Source organism: Microtus oregoni, unplaced genomic scaffold, assembly GCF_018167655.1.
Source record: "Microtus oregoni isolate MIOR12 unplaced genomic scaffold, Mior012 000012F_ref0000307, whole genome shotgun sequence".
In the NCBI taxonomy this organism is placed as follows: Eukaryota; Metazoa; Chordata; class Mammalia; order Rodentia; family Cricetidae; genus Microtus; species Microtus oregoni.
Window position 1 is genome coordinate 10487218 of NW_024543071.1, and position 26813 is coordinate 10514030.

Below are 26813 nucleotides of genomic sequence, written 5' to 3' on the forward strand. Positions count from 1 at the left end.
CTATCTATAAAAAGCTTAGAGTATATGCCCTTTGGATTACTGTGGTTCTTACGAGCACTTCAGTATATTATAAGCAGTTGCCCACAGTGTATTTCCTTGTAGGTTGCAGAAGGAGAAAATGCATTTACCTACAGCACTGGATGCTACTTAGACCGAGCTCAGCAACACCATATTCAGGCAGAAGTAATAGTGAATGGCAGAAATCCCCTTCGTCAGGGTGGAAGTTTGGGAATTTTCCTCATCATTGATTTTCAGTCACTAAAACAAAGAACTAATTAGTTGAAGTTGGATGACTTAAGCACTTTTCTCCACTTTTGCAAGAGTCAGAGACTGAGAATTCATAAATACGATATAGATGCTCTGCCATATTTTTTGCTTGTCTTTCTGCCTTTCGTCGTTTTACAATAAGCTACAGCTAAAAGTCTCAAATCTCAGGTCTTGAACTCTATCACCAATGGTAAAGTCATCATTAATGTTTCTTTACGTTATTTTGACAACAAAGCAGGCAGATATAAAATCTTTACATATTCTAGTGTGTTGAATTTAGACAACACTCACAGAAATGGTTTAGTCTATGGTTCCATCATTATTTCTGACTTGTTCCTTCTATATCCTCCTCCTAGTTTAGAGAATACTTTTATTAAGTTTTTAAAATGCTACTATTGTATTTGTAGTGAAACACACCCAGAATGTTGAAATTAGCCCTTGAGTCTTGGGAAAAGTTATTTTACTGGTCTTTCTATAAATGGACAGTGTGGGTTTGGGCAATTCATCTAATATTTCTGGGTTCCAGCCTCCCCTCATGATAATTATCACACCATCTAATGTTTGAGGCAATACTATGTGAAAGAAATTTAAAAATACTATCTCACTTTATCCTCAGTATGGTCTTATTGAATAAGAGCAGGCAATGTTGTAAACTTCAACTTGAAGTTACTAAAGGTTGCAGAGGTTATGTCCTATAAAAGTGGTAGAGTTAGGACACCAGGTTGGGAAAGTCTCATCTACAAAGTGAGGATATTAGAAACAGGGCATACAGATGCATCTACTGATATGACCATGCAGGTGATGCTGGTGAGTTTGCTGGAATAAGTGGAGATGCTGACTCTAAGGGGGGGGGGGGTAGCTTTCTGCAACCCTTCAGCTGACTGTGTGACAGGGGAAAGAGGCTTATCATGTTTGATTTTTAATACATTTTATTATGAGTAACAAAATTTGTCTCAATATATTCAATTGCTGGCAATTGATCCACTTTGTTTTGAAAACATATCAAAAGCCAAGACTGTGTAGGATGAACAAAACATGTTGGGCTATTGTGGTTTTCTGCTCATAGCATCTGCTTCCTGATCTCTTGGCTCTAACATTAAAATGTTAGCATACACTCTTCCTCAGTTTTCCCTATGCTATTCAATTGGCCATCTTCTTTTCTGTCATATTTTGGTCCTTTCTTTCATTTTATATTTCTATCACTCTAAAGAAAGTTCAGACTTCTCCCTACAAATAGATATCTGCATGTCTTTTTTGCTGGTTTGCTTTCACCATCAGAAACTTAATATGCTAATAGTTGGCAAACTAAAGCAAGAGGCCCAAACACAGGCAATATATTGATATTAAAAATGAATTTTTATTAGAATGTAAATGTGTGTTTACTGCCTGTATTTTGCTTTTGCAATAGAACTGAAGAGCTAAAATATTTATCATAAACATTTAGTGGTCCCCAAACCTATAACGTTTGCTATTTGATCTTTTAACGAAAAAGTTTGATAATACTTGTTAATTCATTACTTTTAGAACTATCAAATTAAGATTTGTATTTCCAGTTATCATATTTATCACCCCTTAACTCAAAACTCACTAATTGTGCTTATTTTCCATACAAATCGGCACAAAGGCTTCTAAGGTTTTTTCAGACTGGAATTAGAGAACATCTGAACTAATCTTCCTCGGTCTTCCCATTCATTTTCTTTAAATGACAAATTCATTCTTCAGTTTGAATTAAATGGCAAATCTCACCCATACCTTGCCAACACCAGCTGTGACATTTGAGAATACTGCACCATTGTATAACACAATCAGAACCCATCACTATATGAGGTAAAATATTCAGTGGGCATTTGTAATTCTGATTAAACTTATTATTGAAGAAAGAATTATCATATGCCAAGGTTGATAGCAAAATTGTGCAAATAAATTTATTTTTTCTTATATTCATTAATATTTTAAAACATGAATATCTTTTTGTGTAAACATTTATTAACAGTATCCTGACACATTCTTTAACTAGATTTTGAGCTAGGTGGAAAAGTTTTTTTTTTTCATTTTTAATTTAAAAGCAAATAAATTTACAATTGAAGAAAGTGCACAGGCACCACTTAATGAAAATAATGTGCCCTAGACTTAACAGAAACATATTGTTAAATTTAAGATAGGGCAGAACCCTAATTCAGGGAAGCTGGGAAGGCTTCGTGGAGGAGTTGACTCTTGAGCTGGGTATTAAAATTTAGAAATCCCCATGGTTCAAAAACTTCATGATGATTTTAAGTTTGAAGGAAGAAGTTAGAATTACAGGTCTTGAGGATCATAAGAAATATGAAAAGCTAAAACTGGGAAGGAGAAATTTGTTATCTAAAAAAAGAAGGAGGAAAAAAGAAAGAAGAACCCTGAAACCCAGTATTCTGCATTGAATTGGGAGTTAATCTTAGACTGTTTCTAAGCAGGAGTGTACCAATTAGATTGTACCTACATTGTGTATTCCAAAGGGTGAGACATGACATTGCATGCATCTGTTTTTCTCCCATAGGGATTACTGGTTCTCCCTTGAACATAATAATCATTTAATAGAAAGATATTTCTTGATTAATTTCTTCCTGGAAGTGAAGCATTTCTCCCTGACTCATAGACAACAGTATCTTGAGTTTCTTCTTTGAGACTGACAAAATGCTGATGCCACAAGAATTTAAAAATAACTGCAAGTAACATCAAAGCCATGTGATATACCAAACTCATGGCACCTGTAAGTCCTTGTCCTCTGCATTCTAATAGCTTGAAGGTTTGTTTTCGGATTGAAACAAGAGTTTGGCATGCTCATAACTACACAAGGTAGAAATTTTATTCGCATTTAAACCTTTTAAGGTAGCATTAGAAAATGCTGATTTTTTTAAACTCCTGGAGGGTGATATCCTCTTGCTGATATTGTTTTCACAAATGAGAATGGGATGATCTTTCCAGTGTTATCAGTGGAGTTGGGAATTAGTTCTTCCTCCAGATACTTAACACCAAGCCCTGGCTTTCTATAAGTCCATAAATCACCAGCTTGTAGTGATTGTTTGTCATCAAGCATGATGGCAGGCTTCTGACGTCTTTAGCATAAGATTTCAAATTATGTGTGTCGTTGTAGTGTAAAAAGAAGAGACATTTTAGGATTTGTGCTCTGTAGAGCTTTGTTTTGATGAGAAGTGTTTTATTTCTTTCTTTGACAAAATATGATATGGAATTTCACCTAAGAAATGTTTCAGAGCAATTTCCCTATCCAACGTTATTATTATAAGAGAGTCAAGGTCATTCTCTCTTTGACATGATTCAGTTTCCTCAGTATTGTTCTGATGCAGATGTATTTAGCTGTTAGCAGGGTCAGATTTAACAGTCTTATTTTGAAGACTGACCACTTTGGATTCAGGAGTCTGGGGCTTATCTAGATTGTCCAGTGTCTGGAGCCTATAGGAGTTGTCTGGAGGTCTGCTAATCCCCCTTAAGCTTCTTCTACCCTCTTCTCTCATTTCTTGTCCATCCTCACTGACTTGTCCGTTATCAACATAGTCACTCTATATCCACAGCTAATATGGCTCTGCTGTGCAGCCATTTCCTCAGAGATAAACTGTTTCTTAACAGGGAAGCTAATGAAATAAAATTCACAAGGCCCTTTACCATGGCATCATTAGCAGTCATAGTTGCTAGGAACAGAGACTTGCCCACCGGCAGATCTACTTGCAAGGAAGTTGTACAAGGAGTTTCGGGGATGCAGGTATGTGGCTTTTACCCATGTTTAGGTGAGCTTTTTCGGTAATACATCTGCATTTAAGTCATTCACACTCCTCTTCATACACGCTCTAGTAAGGAACCTCAGTAAGCTCAGACTTTTAATAAGTTAGGATGGGTGGAGGAACCTCTCTGTGGTGAATAGACATCTATTCACATCTTTTCAGGAAAAAGATCATGACAGCTTCGCATTTGTAGTCTCCCATGCATACTTCTATGAGAAATCTTTCCTCTTTTCCCCAGCCCCTTGAGTGAGTAACACTGGATACAGTGTTACCATCCCAGTGAAACATTTTTCACATTCCCACTAAGCAAATCCTTAGATCATTTTCTATGCATTGGCATTGTTCTGTGCTCATCAAAATACCAGATGTGATGTCACAAGTGTCAGCGTTGAAGCAGCAGAGAACCTTGGCAGGTCGGGGCCAAGGTCTCCACAGAGATCACAGCGGACAACAGATTTCACTCGAGAGATCTGTTGGGAATAGAGTGGGCTGAAAGGCCACCTTGGAGCAAGGACTAGTTAGATAGGTAGATGATAGATAGATAGATAGATAAATAGATAGATAGATAGATAGATAGATAGATAGATAGATAGATAAGCAGGCAGACAGACAGATAGATAGAAATATAGGCAGACAGAGCAAGAGTGAGCCCTGATGGTGGGACCTCTTAAAGTGTGCATATGTCGTATTTGGCAGCTGATGATGACATGGCTATTGGCATTGAGTCCTGGAAGGCAGGCTGGAAGAGTACCTGACAAAATGAGGTGTCCACTTAACTCTTTAGGGTAAAGGAAAGGATCTCACATTCTATAGCCTATCTTCCTTCTCCATGTACAAGTGAAATCTGTCAAAGGACTTAACCTTTATCATTATTGCGCCTGCCTCCATGCCAGGCACTGCCATTCAGGAATTCTGCCTACTGGTATCTTTTCCTTGTGACAGAGTGCTAAACAGTGATTTATTGCTTGAATACACATTGCCTTCATGGAAGTGATTTGTTTAAAACAACAGTAAAGAGCTAAATAAATTATTCATTCCATGCTAATTCTTCACTTTTATGTGCTGTAGTAAGCGTCAAAATAAGCAGCCTGTAGGGCATTTTATTTTTGCCACATTAATCTTGGACAGTTTAAAAAAAAAAGACAGAAAAGAACAAAAAGGAGAAAACAGAAAAATGTCCCATTTTCCAGAAAATAGATTTCATTTTACCCTACAGCCTCCTGCAGAAGTAGAGTGTTCTAGCAGATCTACCTGCTTCACCTGCCCCCACTCACTTTGTGAGCCATGTACTGAAGCCATCTGACTGGGGACAAGTACCCTTACTGCTCCTGTTCAACAAGAAGAACCTGCTCTTACTCCTCACAATTTTCTTTCACTGTGTCAAAGCCGCTGTCACAGGTCCAGGAAGCAAGTGAGTTCTTTCCTGGGAGATCTGCATTTGCAGGAGCGGACAGGATGTGGGGTTTGTAAATTTCACTGATGTTGATTTAGAATTGAAGTGTGAGAAGCAGTGGTGACATTCTCTGCTTCTGCAGCTGATTTCCAGTGCGGCTTGAAGGTGCCCTTTATTCCTTGCCTCTGTTGACCCTCCTTCTGGGAAGCATTGTCTTTCTGTGGTTGAGCCAGAGACCTAGGGGCAATATTCAATGCATGAAATCCCATGTTAACAGAGGAGCAAATAGATGACTGCGTGGTGAATTCTCAGCAGGCTTCACACCTTTTTTTCTAAATAGAACTCCTCCATAATTTGTGGGCTGTGCCCTGTCACATCTACAGAGGCCACAGAGAATGCAACACAGAGATATGCCCCTATCAAGGTCTTAGAACTCATTACACAGCCCATTGTCTACTTCCAGATCAGAAATCAAGAAAATTTAGGTTTAAATATGTACCAGATGAGCCCCAAACCCATTCACACTTCTCCATCTCTATATTAAACCCCTTAACCCAGATTCATAGATTATGGAGTGGATCTAAAGATAAATTGTGAGTAAAGTTTTCTGATTGCTGAAAAGCATAAATTTCAGCTGAAAGGGCCCAACAATCTGGGAAGAGCTCAATGCACATTTACCCTGGTACTGTTTTCCTTTCTCCCTGTTTCCTTGGTGCTGAAGACTTGCACAGTCTCGAAGTCATTCGTGTTATAACTGTGCCCTGGGAATCTGCCTGGCTAGAATGTGTTAGGAGAACCGGTATCCATTTCATTTGCGTTCCTGATAACATCTAGAAGAATGAAGAGCACTGTGTGGTCAGTGCCCCTAAGAAGTTAGATCGACATGAGTGGGCCAGGGGTTAAGTTGACTCAAAAATGAACAGAAAATGAACAGAAAAACAGAGCAGCACAGAGAGACACACGAGACACAGAGAGAGTCCAGCATTTTGGGGTTTGAAAACAAGGAATATACTTTGAACTTTCAAGTTCTTGTCTTTCCCTCCTCAAAAAGACAACATAGTTTGATGGATGCACGTTTGAAGTTAGAGTCTGATTGTGGAGGTTCAAATCCCACTTCTCCTGTCCATGTTCTAGTTAGCTAAGTTTGGTGAAGGAAGGATGGTGTGAGGGAGAGGGAAAGAAAAAAATCTTGAGTAACTGAGAAATAACAATACGGATTATTTCCCAAAAGGTTAAGATACAAAAATACTGAATAAATTAGTGATACAATTCAGGAAGTAAATGGAACCATGACTACATCAATGAGTATTTAATAAAAAGCGATGAAGGTTAAATGAAGTAACTAAGGTCTTATCCAGGGTCCCAAGGTTTGTTCCGTTATCAATTCATTCCTGACAACAACTGGGAAGCTCCCCCTGTGCCCCATGAGCACACATGGTGACCTTCCCCCATTACACAGAGCAGGAGATTTTGAGGATTCCATAGAAAAGGGATGAAAGACTCCAGTTGAGATTTATTTTCACATCTGCACCCTAATGTGCTTGTATTCATCCAGGGCTGTCCTTCCTTCCTTCGAAGAAATCACTGAATGATTGCAGCTCTCTGCAGTGTCCTGGCCAACCTTCAGGAATCTTGCAAATTTGGGCATGAAAGCTAACACTCTTGAATTAAAGGACAGAGAAATCAATAAACCTTTGGATGGGATCATAGACATGTTTTATAACCACTTGTCCCTCACAAAAGAGATACGCAACATTGAATTATCTGTGGCATTTAATCTTTTAATCAGTCTCAGCTTTCAAGAGAAAATCCTTGGCATTAGGAGTGCCATTCCTGAGGTTGGAATTTGATGAAACAGCAATGGTCTTGTCTTGTGATTACAGGATGTTTCCTATTTCCACTCTACTCTGGAGGCTGGCTGCAGCAACTGCTATATAATTGGAACACGTTGTGAATGCCTGAAAAAGTTCAACACTGATAGAAAAGCCTTAGACCTGTCAGATCATTGACAAACAGTGACACTCAAGGGCAGGAGGGAGATATTTTAAGTTCACCTGGAATAGAGACAGTAAAAGGGATTCTGGCATGATACTGATTTAACCGTAAGGTTAGGATCCAGATTATGTTTGACTCAGACTCAGCTGTTTTATAAAATTTGAAACTTAGCATTAGTGTGAAGCCCCAATCAATTGTAAAGATAGAGAAATGTGATAATATTTCACTTTTTAAAACTGCTGGCAGCAGCATAAAGGGTGATATGGGAGAAGCAAGTAGAGCTTTGGGGCAATGTCGATGGGACTTCCTAAAAACTGGTATTTCTAAAGAGTCAATGACGTTACATCGTCATGGAATTTCAGGATTGGCTGTATTAGGAGGGGAGAAGGGGATTACAGAGTTAATAAATACACAGAGTACTCAGCAGGATGAATACTAAAAACTCCGAAGATTAGAGCAAGTCAAGGCATTTAGCACTGACTGCATTTCCAGGAGGAAGAGGTCCCAGAGAGCGCAATGTAACCATGGAGAAAACGCAAGCCTGAAAAGGCATATTGACTTCCGTCAGAGCCATGCTGTTTACAGCCGAGTCTGGGCTCAAGTCCATGTTGCCTGATTCATAGCATGGGACTGCAAAAGGCTTAATGAGCATCGAATGGGAAACCCTGTCTGAAGGTGAATTTACAGTGGAGCTAATGAAGTTTAAGATTCAGAGTCTCCGTGGGCAAAGGGTTTTGTGATCGCTGGAGTGTGAGGGCTGCAGATAATTCCAGGTGGGACAGGGAATCTGCCTGTTGTCAGAGCATGTCTATTTATCCACTTCTGCTGATCCTGCTGAAGGCTTTCCAGATGAGAAAAATGTGAATTATTAAAGATCTATGATTACTCATAGTCTAGCTGTTGTTGAAGTAAATATTCATCCTGGAAATGAATTTTATTCTTCATTTTGTGTCATTTTCTTAGGAGTCCTGAAATACTAACACTTCTGTCCTGAGAAAATCCCTTTGTTGCAGGGGCCACCTGTTGGTTCCCAGCCACTTAGCCCTGAAATAATCACACAGGAACTGTATTAATTAAATCACTGCTTGGTCCATTAGCTCTAGCTTCTTATTGGCTAACTCTTACATATTAATTTAACCCATTTTTGTCAATCTGTGTATCGCCACATGGCTGTGGCTTACTAAAGTTTCATCTGACTCTGGTGGTCTACATGGCTTCTCTCTGACTCCACCTCCTTTCTCCCAGCATTCAGTTTAGTTCCCTCCCCCCCAGCTCTGTTCCCCTATAGCTCTGCTATAGGCCCCAATTACTTTCTTTGTTAACCAATGATAATCACAACGTACAGAGGGGAATCCCACATCATCCCTTGTCTATGACTGATGCTGTTATAAGCCTATCTGTTTCGCCCAATGTCCTAAATAAGATCTGTCCCCAGTCTTATGCATACAAACCCCCAACTTATGTAACAAATCAGTGTGTAGTAGTATATGGAGATTACCCTTTACTTTTTTATATCCCCCATTCAGTAACTGGGTCTTCTAAACACATGACCTACATGATTTGTCAAATGTCATACTTAGATAGACTTTCCAATCTTAAAAAAAATAAAATAAAATTGTTTTATGTCTTTTTCTGTTTCTACTTTGAGACAGGGTTTCTCTGTGTAGCTTTGGAGCCCATCTCGGAACTCACTCTGTAGATCACGCTGGTCTTTCCTTATGCACTCAGGAAAGTGAACTTAACACATTGTTTCTAAGTGTGTCCAATGCTTTCTACCTTTCTCACCTTCAATTTTTCCCTTATGAAAGGGAATGCTGTAGTTTTATCTGATCTGGCTAATCTCTGATCTTTTACTCTTGATGCTTTCTCTCTGTAATCTATAGCAAATAGAATTACATTTAAAAGTACAATAGAAGCATAGCATATGATATATATATATACACATGTATATATGATCTAGTATTATTTTCATTTTTATTCCAATATCCTCATGTCATTCTTATCCTGATACTTGGATCATCATTATATGCGTATTTTTATTTACTTACTTCTTGTACTATTTCGGAAAATATTATCTTTTATAATTGATTCTTTAGATCTGTGTATAACAGTGTAAAACCAAGATGGGGAGGCAGAGAAGGAAAGTTTTACTCTGTTCTGTGGTGTTAAATGTTAGTCATAGGAATCCAAAGAACAGAGGGACCATTTATCGCTAACATGCAGTTTGCTACCCAATGGTGTCTTTTTTGTGTATGAGCTACACAAGAAGAAGCTTAATATTTAGAATGTATGATTCTGAAAGAGAATGAATTAAGAACCAATAAATCTGTCCTTCTCAGACCGTTGCACCAGAAAGTTGGGAGAATATGTCCAGTGCTTACATCCCTTTTGTCTATACCCTCTGACTTAAAAAATTGGCCTTTCTCTTTCCTTGTGTCTGTTTCTCTTTACTAATGACTTCTCAGAGAGAAAAGGATTCAAGGACTATTCTCTTATTGTCTTTTGGATAAAGTGATCTGTAGTCTGTGGTTTGCACCTAAGTACCAAGTGACTTAAATTTTATATGATTTATTAATTTCTTAAAGTTTCATATAAATGCAAGATGCATGTTGAGTATTATCTTCCCCTCAACATAAGAACAGGAATTGACTTCAAGAAAGATACATTGGTTATTGTTTCCCTTCCCTTCTAAGCAGCAAGGGAACAGGAAGGAAAGGTCAGGACATGTAGTTTGTAGTTTAAGGTAGGATAGTCCACATAGCTTTCAGTAATCATAGTCCCCAAACAGCACATTAACTTGCCGGTTTTTTTCTTTGTTCTTCAGACCAAATTATATTTATATCTTCAAGACTTGCCTTTGCATATCTTTTGGCTATTTAATTTATTTTACATAGTATTATCCGTGTGTAGAGCATCAGTGCTTTAAAAATGCATTTCCTTCATAGTCAATATAATTGCTTCATTTTGCTACATTTTTTGACTTTGTTCTTGTGGAAACATTTTGCTCTTTTTTAATGCGAATATCATCTGTTTTAGCATCTCCCTTATCCTGGCTCAAGGCAGAGGATGCTACACAGAATATCATTTGGATAGAGTGAGTCACAAAGAGAAGAAAGAAGAATATTATAGTTAACATTACTCTCTTGATAGATGCATATGGTTTTGACATTGCTTCTCATTATCCTATAGCAGAAGATGAGGAGGAAGAAATGCAGTGCTAATGTCCATCAGATTACCTTGTTTGGTATGGTAACATCAATAGAATTTGGAGGGACAGTATGCCTTTGAGTCATCCCTCAATGTGGGGAATATCATTAATGCTCTCTTTTGAAAGATTTATTTCAAAAAGCAACTTAGGTCGAATGGATTTGATAAGCTTGGATTGTTTTGTCTGCTAAATATAAAGATCTTATTTCAGGATTAGGTTCTAATTGTCTGTTATTGCAAATGTTCTCTTGCTGGTCAGCAGACTGAAGGGGGTGTTTGTGCCCTGAGCCAGGGCTGATTTTTTGTATGTGGTATTATCTAGGATAACTCCATAGCTGTTGGGGGTGGGCCTGTTGCCTTAAGTCTTAGCTGCTGATGACCTCCAGTTCAGCAGGGGAACAGATTCATAGAAAAAGCATGGAAAATTTACTGATAAAGTTTCTGCACTTCACCCAAGGGCTATTCACATGCCGCAGATTGCTCTGTGCCTTGTGCTCATCCCTGTCTCCACAGCATCACTGTGGGTTGTCTTGTCTTTTGAGTTCCCTAGAGGAGATGTAGTAGTGGTTTGACTCGCTTAATCTCAGAGTCATGCAGAGGATATTACATAGATAAACATTACCCTAAATTGTGTGGGGCCTGCCACAAAACATAAAGGTCATTTGGGGATTAAATAAATTCCAGAGGCAAAAATAAAAAATATTTTAAGTGCTTTTTGCATTCAATTCCCTCTTTTTAATGATTTTTAGATTTTTTTTTTTTAGTTCTCTGATTGTGTTTGCATATGCCAAACTATTTTTGACTGACTCCTTTAAGGGAAGTGTGTGGTGTGTGGTGTGTGTGTGTGTGTGTGTGTGTGTGTATGTGTGTGTATGTGTATATACAACCTTTATGTCCCCTTTGGGCTTTGGGGGAGCACCTTAATGCTGTTTAGCCATTATTGATTCTTATTTCTTTTGATTGGTCAAAAGATGGTGCAATTACACCTTCATTTTCACCTTCCAAGATAATGATAGCATCAAATAATCTGCTGGAGTCTGCAAAAAGTTTATGCTCATTCACCATTGGAAGTCCTTGATCTGCTGTCAGCCGGGTTCTCCAGGAAGTTAAATGAAAGAACAACAGAGGGGACTTAATTAGAATTCCAGAAGTTTAAAGATAAAATTATGTTTAAAATGACTCAAAAAGCATTGGGGTTTTAGCTAAGTAATATGATATACGCAAGGTCCTGGCTTTTATATTCATGGTCAAAATTACACAGACACAGACACACACACACACACACACACACACACACACACACACACAAATGATAAAATGAAACACAAAGTTCTTACATGCCATTTTCTTGAAGTCAATAAAGATTTTAATCTTGTACCTTTCTATTATAAGAAATATATTTTCCAGAACTACATAAAGGAAAGCATATGCAAAACAGATGGAAATTATGACTGTCACCATGTGTGACAGTGCATGGCTTTGTATAAATTATTTTGACAGATCAGACAGAGAGGGCACCTCAGTGACTTCCCACGCTGCTCCTTCAATGGTCATACTCAATGAACAGTTGCACACAGTTGTTAGGACCCTGAATGTCATCTTTAACCTGCTCCCCAGTTACTAGTTCAGATTTAAACTTTTCTGGGCCTTACTTTCCACATCAAGAAGTCAGATAATTACTTAAGATATCACTAACATTGAAATTTGTTTGCATGTGGAATAAGCTTTCAATATTGATAAGAGATTTCAGTTTGGCAGTCAAGTGAATCACCAAAGATCACATCCTAGATGTTACTCAGCAAGTAACTTAACTCCTGTTAAGTTCATGGTTGGCAGAATTCATTTCATACCACAGAACTGAAGCTACCTGCTGCTCATTTCCCAAGTCTCTATCACATCCATGGTTTGGGCTTACAGCTTTATCTCTACCAATGAAAGGGGAAGGAATTTGCTAGGAGGAAGTTGCATGAAAGAGGTTTCTTTCTCTAATAGCCTGGATCCTAAATGTCCCTCAAAGGAACATAAATGACAGGTTTGGTCTCAGCCTCTGTTTGCTACAGACAGTGGTAGAACCTTTAAGAGGTTCTTAGAGTGGGGCTTAGTTGGAAAGACGGTGGATGAAGGTTCCTGTCTTGAAGGGAATATTGAGATGCTGGCCCCACCTCTCTTTTTACTTACTGGTTTGCATTAGGTAGACAGCTTTGTTCCATGCGGATTCACGGCCATGATAGTGTTCCTTGTCACTGCTGACACACAACAGTGAGGCCAACTGACCTTGAAATGAAACCTTCAACCTATGGGCAGAACCAAATTTGTCTGCATTACAGCAATGCTTTGGACATTGTCAGTGATGGAAATCTAATAAACTCCATAGCTAAAAATCAATAAAACAACAAAAGGAAAATGTATTATGGAATACGAAAGCCCCCCTTTTAATCTGCTGTATGTGGCATAACCTGAGAGTGAGGAAGTGTTGTGGCCTCCTGTCGATATGAAAGTAAAGACTGCCAAGGCTTGCCCTTGTTGAAGAGAACAGGTGATCATCACTTGGGTCTGATGTCATTGCATGTTGAGTTACTTCTGGAATTGTACCAACTCTGGGCCTCCTTCTATAAGAAATGACAGAATTTCCCTTGGGTGGATTGTAGGGATCTGGCTTTTGGGCTAAAGGCAATCTCTGGGATATTGTGGTTAGCTCAGATCTCCAGAACTGGTGCTGAGTCACAAATGCTTCCCCTTTCCAGTAAAGAGCACAGCTAAGCAAATGCTTGAGGCTCTCCGGGAGGAGCCAGAGACCATCTCTTTGCTGACATTGTGTACATGCCTCCTTATCCTCTGAGCTGTAGGGAAACCTGAGTTTCTGTCAAAGCTCTCTGGACTTTGCAGCCCCTATGCTACCATATTTAGGCTCTTTTTCCTTAAAAGACAGTATCTCCATCCTTTCATCTCTGACCACATTACATGCACTCATGGAATGTCTCCTTTTCTGTAGGCTCATCGCTGATGACACCTCTTTTGCTTGCTTTCTGAAAGGTATGGGTGTAGTTTTTTTCTCATGGCCCCATTATCAACTTTTTTCTCTTTTGTTTCCAGGCTGTAAGTCTCTAGGGACTGGTACCAACCCTCATTCCCCTCCCTGCTTCTTCACAGCACATGGTTTTCTTTGTTCCTGGCTTTTAGCAAGCCTTACAGAGTGTTGACTGAGTTAAATGTGTAAAATTTTCAAGCTTAATGTTCTTTCTTCTGAACTAAACTCTTATTTTCCTGGAATTACATAAGTTCTCATTCTCGATTTTCTTACCCCTTTAGGATTCGTAAAAGATCAATGATATCATTAAACTTCTATTCATTGTTTTGTGCCCTATAGATTTTTATCAGGTCAGAATCTTAAAGGATTCACAGCTCCCCCCAAAATATGTCTGAGTTGAAAAGTTGGATAAGTACTTGCTGAACCAAAGATACAATCTGGAGCACGCATATTTCAAAGGAAGGCAGCATGCTTATTTTGCTTTCTTTTACTAAATTTGGAGGACAAAGAAAGTAACCCAAACCAGAACACCTATTTTTTACCCAACTGTTCAAACTCCAGATCTCTTGATACTCTTTATAGTTCTTTGTCCCTGCATTGGCTTTGGTCTTGCTTCCACCCAAATGTTCTCTAGCAAGCTGTTAGAGTAAGCAGAGAGATAGCCTTTTTAGCTAGATGACGAAGAAACCTGCAGGCCCACTAGAAGCTGATGAGGGAGAGGGAGCTCACTAACTTCATTCTTGTCCCAGCCTGTTAACATCCTCTGTTAGACTTGTTCTTTCTCACCAGAGGCAGACAATGGCCGACCTCAGGAGACAGAGATACTTTTCATCAGTTTGGTTGAGCTTTGTAGTCCTCCTCTGGTGCCATAATTATGGAAACACCTGCCTGTCCAAACCCGAGTTATGTTGCTTTGTAGACTAAGATCCTGCCATCCTCTGAATAGTGTGGAAGGACGCTTAAAAGAAATCCCACACTAGCTCAGAATTGAGAAATAGATGGTTATTTATTTAGGGGTAAACTCACAAATCGGAATTCTCTGCCTGAACGGAGAACAGAAGCCGAATCCAGCAACGGGAAAGAGAGCAGAGGCATGTTCTATATCAGCTTATATAGTATAAGAGGCCACGCCCCGGTGGGCAGATAACCACGGGCTGACTGTAAGACTTCCTACAGCAGAATTGCTCCTGAACATCAGAGAAAAGACTTTAGGATCTTGTGGCACAGATGGCTCGCTCTTTAGGAGCCTGAGACACAGTTCATTTCCCTTGAGATTAGTTTCATAGTTGGATCCATAGAGAGAGAGAAAAAGAATGTAAATTATTAGCAACTGGAAAAATAAATAGTTTTATTTCCATTTTCTTTTCTGGTGTTTTCATCTTCTTAGGTTTTTGTAGGGGTAGCCCCAGCCAATCACCTTGCTTGTAGGGCGGGGTCGCCTGAGGATATTTTTTACTAAATAAATATTGTTGGTGTGCTCTCCCCCGCCCCTTCTGCTTTCCTGTTCTCCTCTGGAACCTCTGGTTCTGTAAGTCTCTTTCCCAATTAAAGCTGTATATATTATTACAATTTCTGTCTGCCTTCATTTAAGCTGCTACAGGTTTTAATAAATATTAAACTAGTTCTTTCAGAATTTAAAACAACTTATTTTGATCATATTTGCTGTTCTAGCCCCATCATTTTGAAGTTCCATCCCTCTTTTCCTATCCCTCCAACTTTGTCTTCTTCCCCCTCCACCCCACACCATTATGGCCAATATATGCTGCCCTGCTCTTTATAGATGTATGGCCTTCTACTGGCTTGTAGTTGACTTATCGCAGGCTATCCTCTTAGAGAGAACTGCCCCTCCGCCAGCAGCCCACAGCTGTCAACAGCTGCTGTGTTAGTGGTGAAACATTGTGTTCAGGGATGGAGAAATGGCTCAGCGGTTAAGAGTATTGCCTGCTCTTCCAAAGGTCCTGAGTTCAATTCCCAGCAACCACATGGTGGCTCACAACCATCTGTAATGAAGTCTGGTGCCCTGGCCTGCAGGAATACATGTAGACAAAATATTGTATACATAATAAATTTAAAAAAAAAACGTTGTGTTCATATGCCCTCTCCATGTTGAGATTTTGGTCTGGCTTATGCTTGATTACATGCTGTGCATGTTGTCACAGCTGCTGGGAGTTCAAATGTGCAAGGGCCCTATGTTGTTATTGTTGTTGTTTTACTCTTTACTCTTTGGGAGCCCATCACCCAGTCCCAAATAAATATACACAGAGTCTTGTTTTAGCCATCTTTTATTAACTTAAATTATTCTGTCTACCTTTTACATCTGGTCCTTTACCTTTCTCTATTCTATATACCTTTCTTTACTTCTTATCACATGGCTTGTTGTGAAGCCAGGTGGCTGGCCCCTGTTGTCCTCCTCTCCTTCTTCTTTGCCTGCTCCTCAATCTTCTCTTCCCAGATTTCTCATATTTATTCTCTCTGCCAGCCAGCCCTGCCTATCCTTCCTCCTGCCGAGCTATTAGCCATTAAGCTCTTTATTAGATCAATCAGGTGTTTTAGACAGGCAATGTAATACAGTGCCATGGAGTTAAACTAATGGGGGAGGGGGAGGGAAATGGGAGGCGGTGGCGAGGAAGAGGCAGAAATCTTTAATAAATAAACAAATCAAAAGAATTTGACACATCTGTGCATCATTAAACAAATGTTTCACAGCATAAACAAATGTAACACATCTTTAATATTTCACAACAGTCCTGTTGTGTCCAAAAGACATTGTTGCCCTGTAGGTAAGAGCAGCTCTATTACACTGTTTCTACCCAGTCTTCCACAATGTTCCAGGATTATAGGACGGGATGTAGTAAATACGTTCCATTTAGTATTGAGCATTCTGCAGTTGGCGAAGGGGCAGAAAAATCAGAGATGGTAGCATGTCCCCATTTTCTAAGTTTCCCCAGATGAAGGTATGTCAAGGTTAGTGGGCAAGTCAAATGTCCTGATAAATGCATGGCATACTCATAGCATTCAATTTTCCTTCCCGTGGGGTTAGAATGCCTCATTTAGTTAATGATGAGGGGAAACTTTCTTCTCTTAATAAAAGAAGCAGAAAATTCCAGTGCTGCTGTTTAGAAGGTGAACAGTGAATTTTCAGCCTCTGCTTTATGACTCTTAGTCATTGGCCAGTACATGCCATGCAAAATTGCATTCCCAAAAAGCTGATCTGAGGGTTCTATAAATGCTTGGGGTTTTGTTTCTAAATTATATTTTATGGTAACAATAAAAAATTGTCATATTCAAAGTTGTTATGTGGCTAATAACTTGCCTAACCTAATAGAGACTTGTGTGTGTTAACCAACCCTGTTTCAATTAAATTAATTAATTTTAAGCACACTCAGAAAGAACACTTGTCCAGCTATTTTGGTACAAAAGGATTTTAACTGGCTTTTACTAATTTACAGTGGGACATGACTGTTTAGTCATGCATATATTAGTGTCTCTATTTATATCTACCAACGCTTTGTTTTGTAATACAAAGCAGAAAAGGGCTGAGGCTTTGAGGGAGTGAATTGCATTTTTATGTCACAAAGTCCTCAGTGACAATTCCTCACCTTCATGCAAGAGACTGAATGGTCAGCATTGATACAATTATTCAGTAAGGAGCATGGAGGGCTCTGGACAAGGGCTGCACTGGGGCCCAGCCTGACTTGATCTCTACACTAAGCAGAAAACCTTTGCCCATTTCTTTAAAGACATCACCCTTTCTCATACAGAGTAGTAAGGGATGGATGGCTGCCACACAATGACTCAGTAGGTGGGCGCTACATTTTCTTTAAGTATGAACCAAGTAAGGTTTTGTAAGGCAAGAATGTGACAAAAAGGAAGAATTCACAACAAGAGGCAGACTTCATGTGCTAACAGGAGTTCTGAGACTGGTTAGAAAGGACACTTCTGATATGCTACTGTGGAAAGTTCCAGGTATAACTTCATGCTGATGTTGTAGATAGTCTGTTAAGTAAAGGTTATCAGTTCATAGTCATTTGTATTATTATTAGTATATGTAGTCGTTTGAATAGCCGTAGCTATTTGAACATACTCTCTGACTTGGAGTGGAACATATGAAGGTTGTCATCAGGATTAGTGTCTTCTGTTTTAAAAAGGGGCATTTGGGCGCTGTACAATGAAATCAACATATAGCAATAAATAGGAAGCTTATGGACATTATTTCATGTAGGTGTATGTTTGTCAAAATAACCTTGCTAGGGACGGGGAAGATGGTCCTACCAGAAGTGTTCTGGTTGTTTAAACATGAGGACAACCTGAGATTCGAGTCCCAACACTCACGACAAAACCAGGTGTAGTGGCTCGTATCTGTAACCCCAGCACACGGAAGCAGAGACAGCACATCCCTGGAGATCATTGTCCAGCCAATCTGGTAGAATCAGTGCAGTCCTGCTTTACTGGGAGACTCTGTCTCAAATTATGAGATGTAAAATGATAAAGCAAGAAACCTAATATTGCATCTTTCCAGGCCTCCCCTCTCATACACACACACATGCCTCTACATGAGCACATGCATATAACACACACACATACATATACTCAGAAAGACACACACACAGAGAAATGAAAATACCCTTGCTTCCATTAAACTTAAAATTGTCATATTTTTGAACTAAGAAAACCTATACATGAAAATTATTTGTTCAATGAAAATAAATGATGAGTTATATATTATTTAAACAAATTTTACCACAGTTCTGTTGATTTCTTTAATATGTGAAAATATATAAAGCTGTAATGTGATAATACCAGGATACTATCACTATTGGGTTTTCAACTTATCCTCACTTTGGAGCAGCGAATTGAGCTGTGACCCCTTTAACATATGAGGATTTTGTTGAATAGCACCACTAATCAGAAGCGAGCAGTAACTCACTAATAAACAACATCAGAGCTCCGACAGAACGTTGCATCTCTCAGCTGCCCAGGAGTGAAGGCTGAGTAATGTGTACAGCCATGGGGGAGAATGAAGGGAAGAGAGACCTCGGGTAATCGATTAAACACATAAGTGAAGGGTAGAAGGTCGCCTTTCCGTCTTGCTTTGGCTCTAAAAACAGGGAGATTAGATTGGGTTGAACAGCTATGCCGTGAAACGTTACAAAGGATGACTCTCCTGTGATTAACTGCAGCCCGCATCATGGGCATTGTCAGTTTCACTAGTCCAGCAAGAGGAAGCAGAACAGAGATTTCCACCATTGTTCCTGCCTGCCCTGGGAAACAAATAATCACTGTGTGTGCGGGCAGGCTGACTCACACCGTGTCACATGGGGTTAAAGAGTTCCTACTCCTGGGCACCTCCAAAGCCCCTTGTCACTTGAATGGGAGATATGGTTCGTGACCATCTGAACTTCATTATTTAGTTTACTGCTATGTTGTATCATAAGATCAACTACCTAGAAATACTTTCTGCCCACACCCCATTTCCTTGGTGGGGGATTTATAGGCCTCTTTGGCAAAATCACCCTGGGATGGAGCCACATGATTCTCTGTCTTCAAACAAACAGCCACCCTGCTGCCACTGATCAGCGTTCCTGGGCTGGCTGTGATTGGAATTTAGCACTGAGGGTGACTTAATTGGCACAGGGATCTGTTAAGCATATGCCCCACCACAGGCATGCCATCTGATGTGCCCACAGGGTGCCCACACCTCACACATGCTCAAGTCTTGCTGAAGAAGGGAGTTCTGAAAAGATCATTGATGGCAGCACACACTGCGGGTCAGGAGAGAGCAGCCTTAGATGACAGGACTGCAGGGATCTCTGTTCGTCTTCTGGGTAACATAGCTTTCCAATTCCTAGAAAGGAGTCCTAGTTGGCTTTCTGTGAAGTGCTAAGAATCACGGATGCTCCTGCTTCCTAAATGAGGCACTGTGTCAGTCACCTGGAATTTGGAAGTATTTAGCACGCTCTGGCAGCCACTGCCTCGGAATTCAAGGTTAGAACATTGTGTGCTTACTGTGGCTATAATTGATCCTGAGACCTACAGAGAAAATCCAGGACATTGATGTGAATTTTTTTTTTTTTTTTTTTTTTTTTTTTTTTTTTTTTTTTTTTTGCTGAGTTGGAAACATTATAGCAGGGCCAAAAGGTCTAGGGCTAGACCATGGACACTACCCTGAACGGAGCAATGAATTCCTCTCTTTCTCTTGTCCAAAGACTGAACAGACAGAAAACAAAACAAAACAAAACAAAACAAAACAAAACAAAAAACGGTCATTAGAAGTAGAAATAGGTTGAGCTGCTCTGTGTCCACAGGTACCCTGGGGCCTGGGTACTTCAGGAAGTCAGGTGGAGCCTATTCATGGCTACAGGTACCAATGATGCTGTCATCTCAACCTGCTGTGATGACCTAGCCTGTCACGAGCACTGAAAAGCAAGGATCAGGCCTCTGAGAAGTTTTGTTGTTGTTGATGTTGTAATGTTTGGGTCACAGACTCTAATCTTCACTGTGCTATCTGTGTTCTCCTCTAGAATGAGGGGATATTATGGATGATCAATTAATATTTCCTGAATTCTGAATAAGTGAACCAAGTGGTTTGATTTCCTCTAAGTAGGGATGGGAACACGAAACAAATCAAAGGGACCTTTTTCTGTGAAGTGCAGAGGAATTTGTTCAGGATCCGTTTTTCTCGGAACCTGTTCCTAATTTGGAGGCTTTTCCATACCCAACTTTATAAGTCTCAGGAATCATGTGTCCCAGAACTGTCTTGGTACAATGCCCTTGCTTTTCCCTTCTATGGTATAGAATCTCCTCTCTCAGTGTGAAGTCAGAAGAAACAGTTAATCAAACTCACGAAGAAAGGGAAGGAGCGAATACTGAAGACACCCGTGCTAATTTCTACATAATTTGTAGTTATGATCTGTTTTTATTCTTCACATCAGTGTTCCCCAGGAGTTAGCATCTTGCCCTTTATTGGCACTCTCAGATGGGCACACTGAGGTTCAGGAATCAAGGATGGTGGACCATGCGGCCCAGCTATGGGAGCTGGGAACTTCACCGCTGACCTTTCCTAAGTATTTACTCAGGAGCTAACTTGAAGTGTATATATTTGACAGTTAGTTGTGTAAGCTTCCTAGAATATATTAAGCTCACCAGGGTAAGTCATACACAGACAAAATAGGCATCACTGTCTGTGGAGTAGCACCAAAAATGGTGGGCAGGGCATCAGGCCAGAGCAGTTCAGTACCAGCCTGCCAGCCCTCTGCAGCTGAAAAGCAGTAACAATTTATTCAATTATGTTAAGCGCCCATTAAAGGAATCCTAAGCCCTCCCCTGGGCCATTTCAGTTCTAAGAGATTGTAATTGTTTGAGACTAACCATGATTTCTTCTTCTGCCTTCAGGTGATTCTCATTTTGACAAAGTTGTATGACTATAACCTTGGGAGCATCACTGAGAGCTCACTTTGGAGGTACGTAGATAAATTAGGTCTCTAATTACTGTATTGTTTAAGCCTGGTGTCTGCTAGTGCTGTCTCTTGAAGTCTCATTTCCTGGTGGGAAGGTTTCTGGTTATGTGCATGCCTTTCTTTCTTTTCATTCTGTCTCCTGTGGAGATGGATAGACTTTGTCTTTTGGCAGGCGGAAGAAATGCCTTCTTCTCGTGGTCAGTGAGACTGTTGTGTTCCCCTCTTCCTTAACTGTTAATGTGTTTTGATTCCCAAGGTTCTCACTGATCTGGGAACTTGTGAAGAAAGGTGCTGAGTTTCCCATTGGAGAAAACTTTACCTCAGTTTCCAAGTCTGCAGGAGCCAATCTCCTGTCAGGGGTTGGCTTTCGCAGTTTGCTGTCCATGGTCCTGCAGTTCCCAAGCAGCACACAGGCAGGCCCACAGACATATGTATGTGCATATACCTGTATCTCAGGGCTTCATGTTGTACTTCATACACATACAAATTGTGTGAAAAGAACCTACTATGTCAAATGAATGGATCCAAATCATTTAGAGACAAAATATCTCATAAGCAAAGATGTTTTGGGGGTGTTATCAGTCTGAATTAAAAAAAAAAAAAAACAACAGACAAATGTTCAGTAACCCAATACAATCTACTTTACTGTTTCTTTGGGTTTTCTATAGAGTGCCTTTTTCTCGTTCCTCTAAATGTTACCATTCTAGCCAGCCTATATCAGATGGCCATGCCTGCACCAGGCCCTGAAATCCAGGAGAGCACTGCCTCTGAATGGTTACTCCCAGCTCATCTTGTAATCCCAGAGAGACATCAGCTTTGTCTACGTGAAACTGAGGGGGGGGGGGTGGGCAAGGCTAATGCTCAGCACTGTACCCGAAAGCTTCGCTGTTTTGGTTGGTGACTTGATAATCATGAAATTCTTTAACACATTTAGTGCCCAGCGCCTAGTGCATTATTTAAATTCAGTCAGCCTTGATCAGAATGTTCATGACTCAGTAAATTTGTGTCTCCTGATAGTGTGTGCATTCTAGTGTGTGCATTCACAAGAATAAAAGCCCATGCAGTGTACCTGTCATAAGCTGTGCAAACCATAGAGTAGACAATTAAGAGACATACAGCTTAGTCTCAGAGAGGTAGAGGGCATTTGCACACAAAGGCCTACCTGCACTGTGGCAAATACACAGAACCACACAGGAGAAGGTGGTACTAGACCACTCAAATACAAAGTCAGCTTGTTCCTTTCTCTCTGGTGAGACTATTAAGGGTAGGTTTTTCCAATCTTGGGGTGGGGAGGTTCATGAAGTAAAAATGGCTCCTGCCATCACAGTGCTAGAAGCAGAGACTGGAGCATTACCAGAGTTTGGTAGGCATCCAGACTACCCAATAAGTCAGCTCCAGGTACAGGAAAAACTCTATTTTAAAGAAATAAGGCAGAGAGTGCTCAAGGATGCATCCAGTAAGTTGACCTGTGTTGTCCACAGAGCACAAGCACGGTTCATGCCCTACCACAGACATAATCAAGCATAATACACACAGAGATTAATAATTAATATACGTGCATAACTTAGTAGGATTTTTTAAGTACTGAGATTCTTATCAGCACATTTTTCTACTTCTGTAAAATACTGAGCAACTAAGAAATGTTCAACAACCAGATCAAAAGCCTGAGTTAAGCCTTATTGTTTCACATCCTACCAGCTGAATACCACAGAGTCAAGTGTCAGAGGCCCTCTGGGAACTGGAGTAGGTGGGGGCCAAGAGCCAGCTGACCTTGTACAGAAGTCCTTAGGACTTACAGCTCTTTGGATCTATGAGACAGGAATGACAAGCTACTATTGTACCCAATTAATGAGATTTACTCCCTGTTCGGGCTGCCATTGATTGCACCTTAATCCCGGAGCAAGTTGCTGATTTTGTTTTGTGTTTTTTGTTCGCTCGGGGGAAACAAACTGAGAGGGGCCGGGTGAGCTGACACGGAAAAATTAACCACACCTGAGTAGCAACTCTAGCTGATAGTGGATTAAGCCTTGAGATTTGTGGGGAAAGCCGCTTTTCCCCTTTGAAGCAAGATAAGCTTAAAGGTTTGGATAAATAAAAATGTCAAATCAGGATACAGTATCTCCAAGAAGTAATATATTCATTTTTCCCCTCTCTTAGTATCTCCAAGAAGAAATATATTAATCTTCCCCCTCTCGTGTCCAGGGTAATCAGCCCTCTGCAGAGAGAGAGGGCTTAGCTAGTGGGGAAGCCCCAGGCACTTCTGAAGAAGATGCTAGCATGCACCTTTAAAGGTACACACACCAGCATGGCCTCTGTCAGAGAGGTTTACTGTTGCAGGTGACTGATCAAAAGCAGAATCTCACGTCCCACCACTGGATGGCAAGGTATTTCCTCTTCCCACTCCAGACACTCCAGGGGAGCAGTGAAGAGTGTCTTGGGTCAGACTGTTAACTTCCTGCTTTGAAGAGTGTTTTTTTCCTACCAAGCCTAGTTTTTACTCAGCTGTAAATAAAAGGCTATGAAATGGAAGTACACACTCTAAAAACGATGTGTGGCAATGTCCCTGTATGGGCATTTCCTGTATTAATACACATCCAATGATGCGGTTTGTTTCTGTGCTTGCTGCTGTGCACTACTACTACCTGAAGGCCTGCGGGCTGCCATTTCACACATCTCTATCCCACCCTTTGCATTCAGGATTCATCACAGTTTTCTAGCTTCTCCTTTTCAGGCCGTATCTATAACACACAGCAGTGACTTTGGCTCCGAGACTTTCACACTTACTTTATTAAGATTAAATTGGTAATTTTCTAAATCAAGGAAGTAGTATGTGTTCATTATAATGAGCCAGTTAATGCAGCAATGTCTGAATACACCATGCACTTTCCACACAGGTCCAGCCTTCTTGGCGTTGGCGTTATTAACAGTAGCCGATGGTTTTGTTCAATGTTTGGGGCCCAATTTAAGTGTTAATCAATATATTCAACTAGAAATAATTTTGTGTGTTTTCTTGCTTATGGCTGTAGAAGTGTTTATTTCCTCCACTCTGGCAGTCTATTTTCTTTCACTTGGGAGTAAATCATGGGTATATATCCAAACTAACACATTTAAAGATGAGTCCAAGTTGCAAGTGCTCCAATATGTGGAATACGCATATTGAGTTAAACTAACTCAAGAAATGCTTTCTGAGGAGCAGGAAATGTTCTCTGTGTATTTATTATTGAACCCACCCAATAAAATCATTCCTGTTAGTATCTCCAGTTTCCACAAGAGAGAAGTGAGGGATGGGGAAATTCAAGAGCTTCCTGAGTGGCTGTGTGATTATACAGAGTGGACACTCATCAGTCTGTTTTCTTAACGTGCATGTGCCTGGCTCTTGTTTACCTTTCTGATGTCTCTTTAGTCTCATTTAGTCAATTTTAGTTATGATCTATAGTACTTAAAAACAGACTTGTAGGCCTGTCCTTATATTTTCATAGCTTGATCACTGCAAAGTCCCAAGGCGTTCTAAAAATGCCTTCACTATACAAAAACCTGCATTATAATATAAGTAAGTATCTGGACTACATCCCAAGAATGCTGGAATAATATATCCAGTAGCAATAGCTGAATGCAAATGTCTTTAGGATTTCACTAGGTTCGAAGGGTTTCAATATTTGTTTTCCACCGTGTTTTTCTCCCAGTACATTCTAATAAGTATGATATTGAGGATCTTTACAGCTTTTGATCGAAGGTCTTGTGGACTGCTTTTCGAATCATACAAAGAAAATTGCCTCTTCTTCATTAATGCCATGGTGTATCATGTGTCTTTGTCTTCTAATTGTTGTCAGATGTCTATTGATATCATTCAATTCAAGAAACAATTCAAAATCTAATCAGAAGTAGGTACTCTGTGTAGATAGAAGCATGGTAAGTGCAAAATAAAGCTGTGCACAAGATATTAGGATTTTTGTCTATTTCCACTCTAGTTAATAAAAGCAGATGGTGGCCGTGTATGACAGTGTGTATATAAAATGTCTCCACAGGCTCATGTCTGGTGGGATTGCTCCAGCTAGTGCTGGTACTATGAGATGCTTGTATCATATGGACTCTGGGATAATCTGTAGAGAGGGTCAAAGCACAATGAACTCTGAGGAGTCGGTCCCTAGCTGAGTACAGAAGTCACTGGTTGAAGGTTTTTATATATTTTTCCCTGTTCTCTTTTCCTCTCTCCCTGATTTGTGGGCACTGCCAAGAATGCAGCTTCAGTACACCACATTCTCTTTGCCATGATGTCCCAAAAGCCATGCAGCCACCTAAGCATGGACTCATGCTTTTTTTTTTTATCTAGACAGTTGTTAGAGAGACTTAATGGTGAATAACCTCATTATGTCTTAGTTTCCTCTTTGTTGCCCTCCCCTACAAAAATAAAATGGCTCATACTAAGTATCAATGAAGTCTGTTTTTCTTAGAAACAATATATTAATAAATGGCTTAGATGAAGAGTTGTTAAAAGGGAGAGAATGGGTTGTCTTTAGGGATGGAATCCCTGGTAGATGAAGCATGCTCTAGTAGATGGCCCCACATTTGTGTGGAGCTAGGCAGCAAACTGAACTAAGTAGGTTATTAAACATAAGACTGGCTTGGGAAATGGTATGGAAGGAGGATCTGGGAAGAGTTACAGGAAGTAGTAGGGAGTGGGATAAATATGATCAAGTGTATTGTATGTATAATGTATACATATGAACCAAGAGACCATGGCAGTAATCACAAGGACCTACACAGGTTTAAGCAGTATACAATTACAGAACTGAGAAGGGGAAGTGAACACAAAATTCTACCCCTAATTAAGAATTTATTTGCAATAGATACCTACTTGGAAAGCAAAATTATATTTTCTCCAAGGGAGCTTTTTTTTTTTTTTTTTTTTGGAGTCTCAGATAAGCTTAGATGATCTTTATTGTTTTTTTGTTTTTTTTACTTCCCTTGTATTACATGTCCCTCCAAACAATTCAGAAGATTGGCTCTAGCCTTGTACTACTATCATGTATGAGGAAACTGATGCACAGAAGAAGTAACCAGCATAAGGTCATCAGGACGATAAGCAATAGCGGAGGAAGCAGCTTGAGAACGCCTCACTGAGAAAAGCTACCAAGGCACGTGGTTAAACATAGATCAGATTTCAGATTTATGGATTAATTTATGTTGTAAGGGCTAGTTGATAAGAAGCCTGATCAAATCGGCAAAGCAGTTTATAATTAATATGAGCCTCTGTGTGTTTCCTTGGTACTGAACGGCTGTGGGACTGGGCTGAACATAAACTTCCATCCACATACTTGACCCAGACATGCTAGCTCCTGATCCCAGGCTTTGAACTCACAGGAAACATTTCTTGTCCTAGCTCTCCCTTAACCCCAGACAAGAAAGCATCGGTTATATGCAAATTCATTTTTGTTCCACATCTAGTTTCCTTTAGACTGCTATTTTCTGGACATGTCTTACCGTTTCTGAAAGTTAGGAAGTTTCATATTACCTCCTTTACCAATGTATCCCAGCACCAAGTACTATTCTTGTTTTATAGCATAATCAGCATTTTGATGAATTTATTGGAGAAATATTTTGTTGAAAAATCATCTTTGTCATGTGTGGATTTAATTAACTGATATAAAACTGCTCCATCTTATATATCATGGGAAATCAAAGGTTTCCAGAAG

General features: G+C 39.9%; 1 protein-coding gene across 6 annotated transcripts in view; it reads left to right on the forward strand.

Annotated features, from left to right (window-relative positions):
- Sorcs1 (sortilin related VPS10 domain containing receptor 1) overlaps positions 1-26813 on the forward strand; it is a 507727-nt gene that overhangs the window by 163842 nt on the left and 317072 nt on the right. For all 6 annotated transcript variants that reach the window (XM_041661119.1, XM_041661120.1, XM_041661121.1 and 3 more), the window contains exon 2: positions 21056-21123. In XM_041661119.1, the coding sequence (XP_041517053.1) occupies positions 21056-21123 (68 nt within the window). The remainder of the gene's footprint in view (positions 1-21055; positions 21124-26813) is intronic.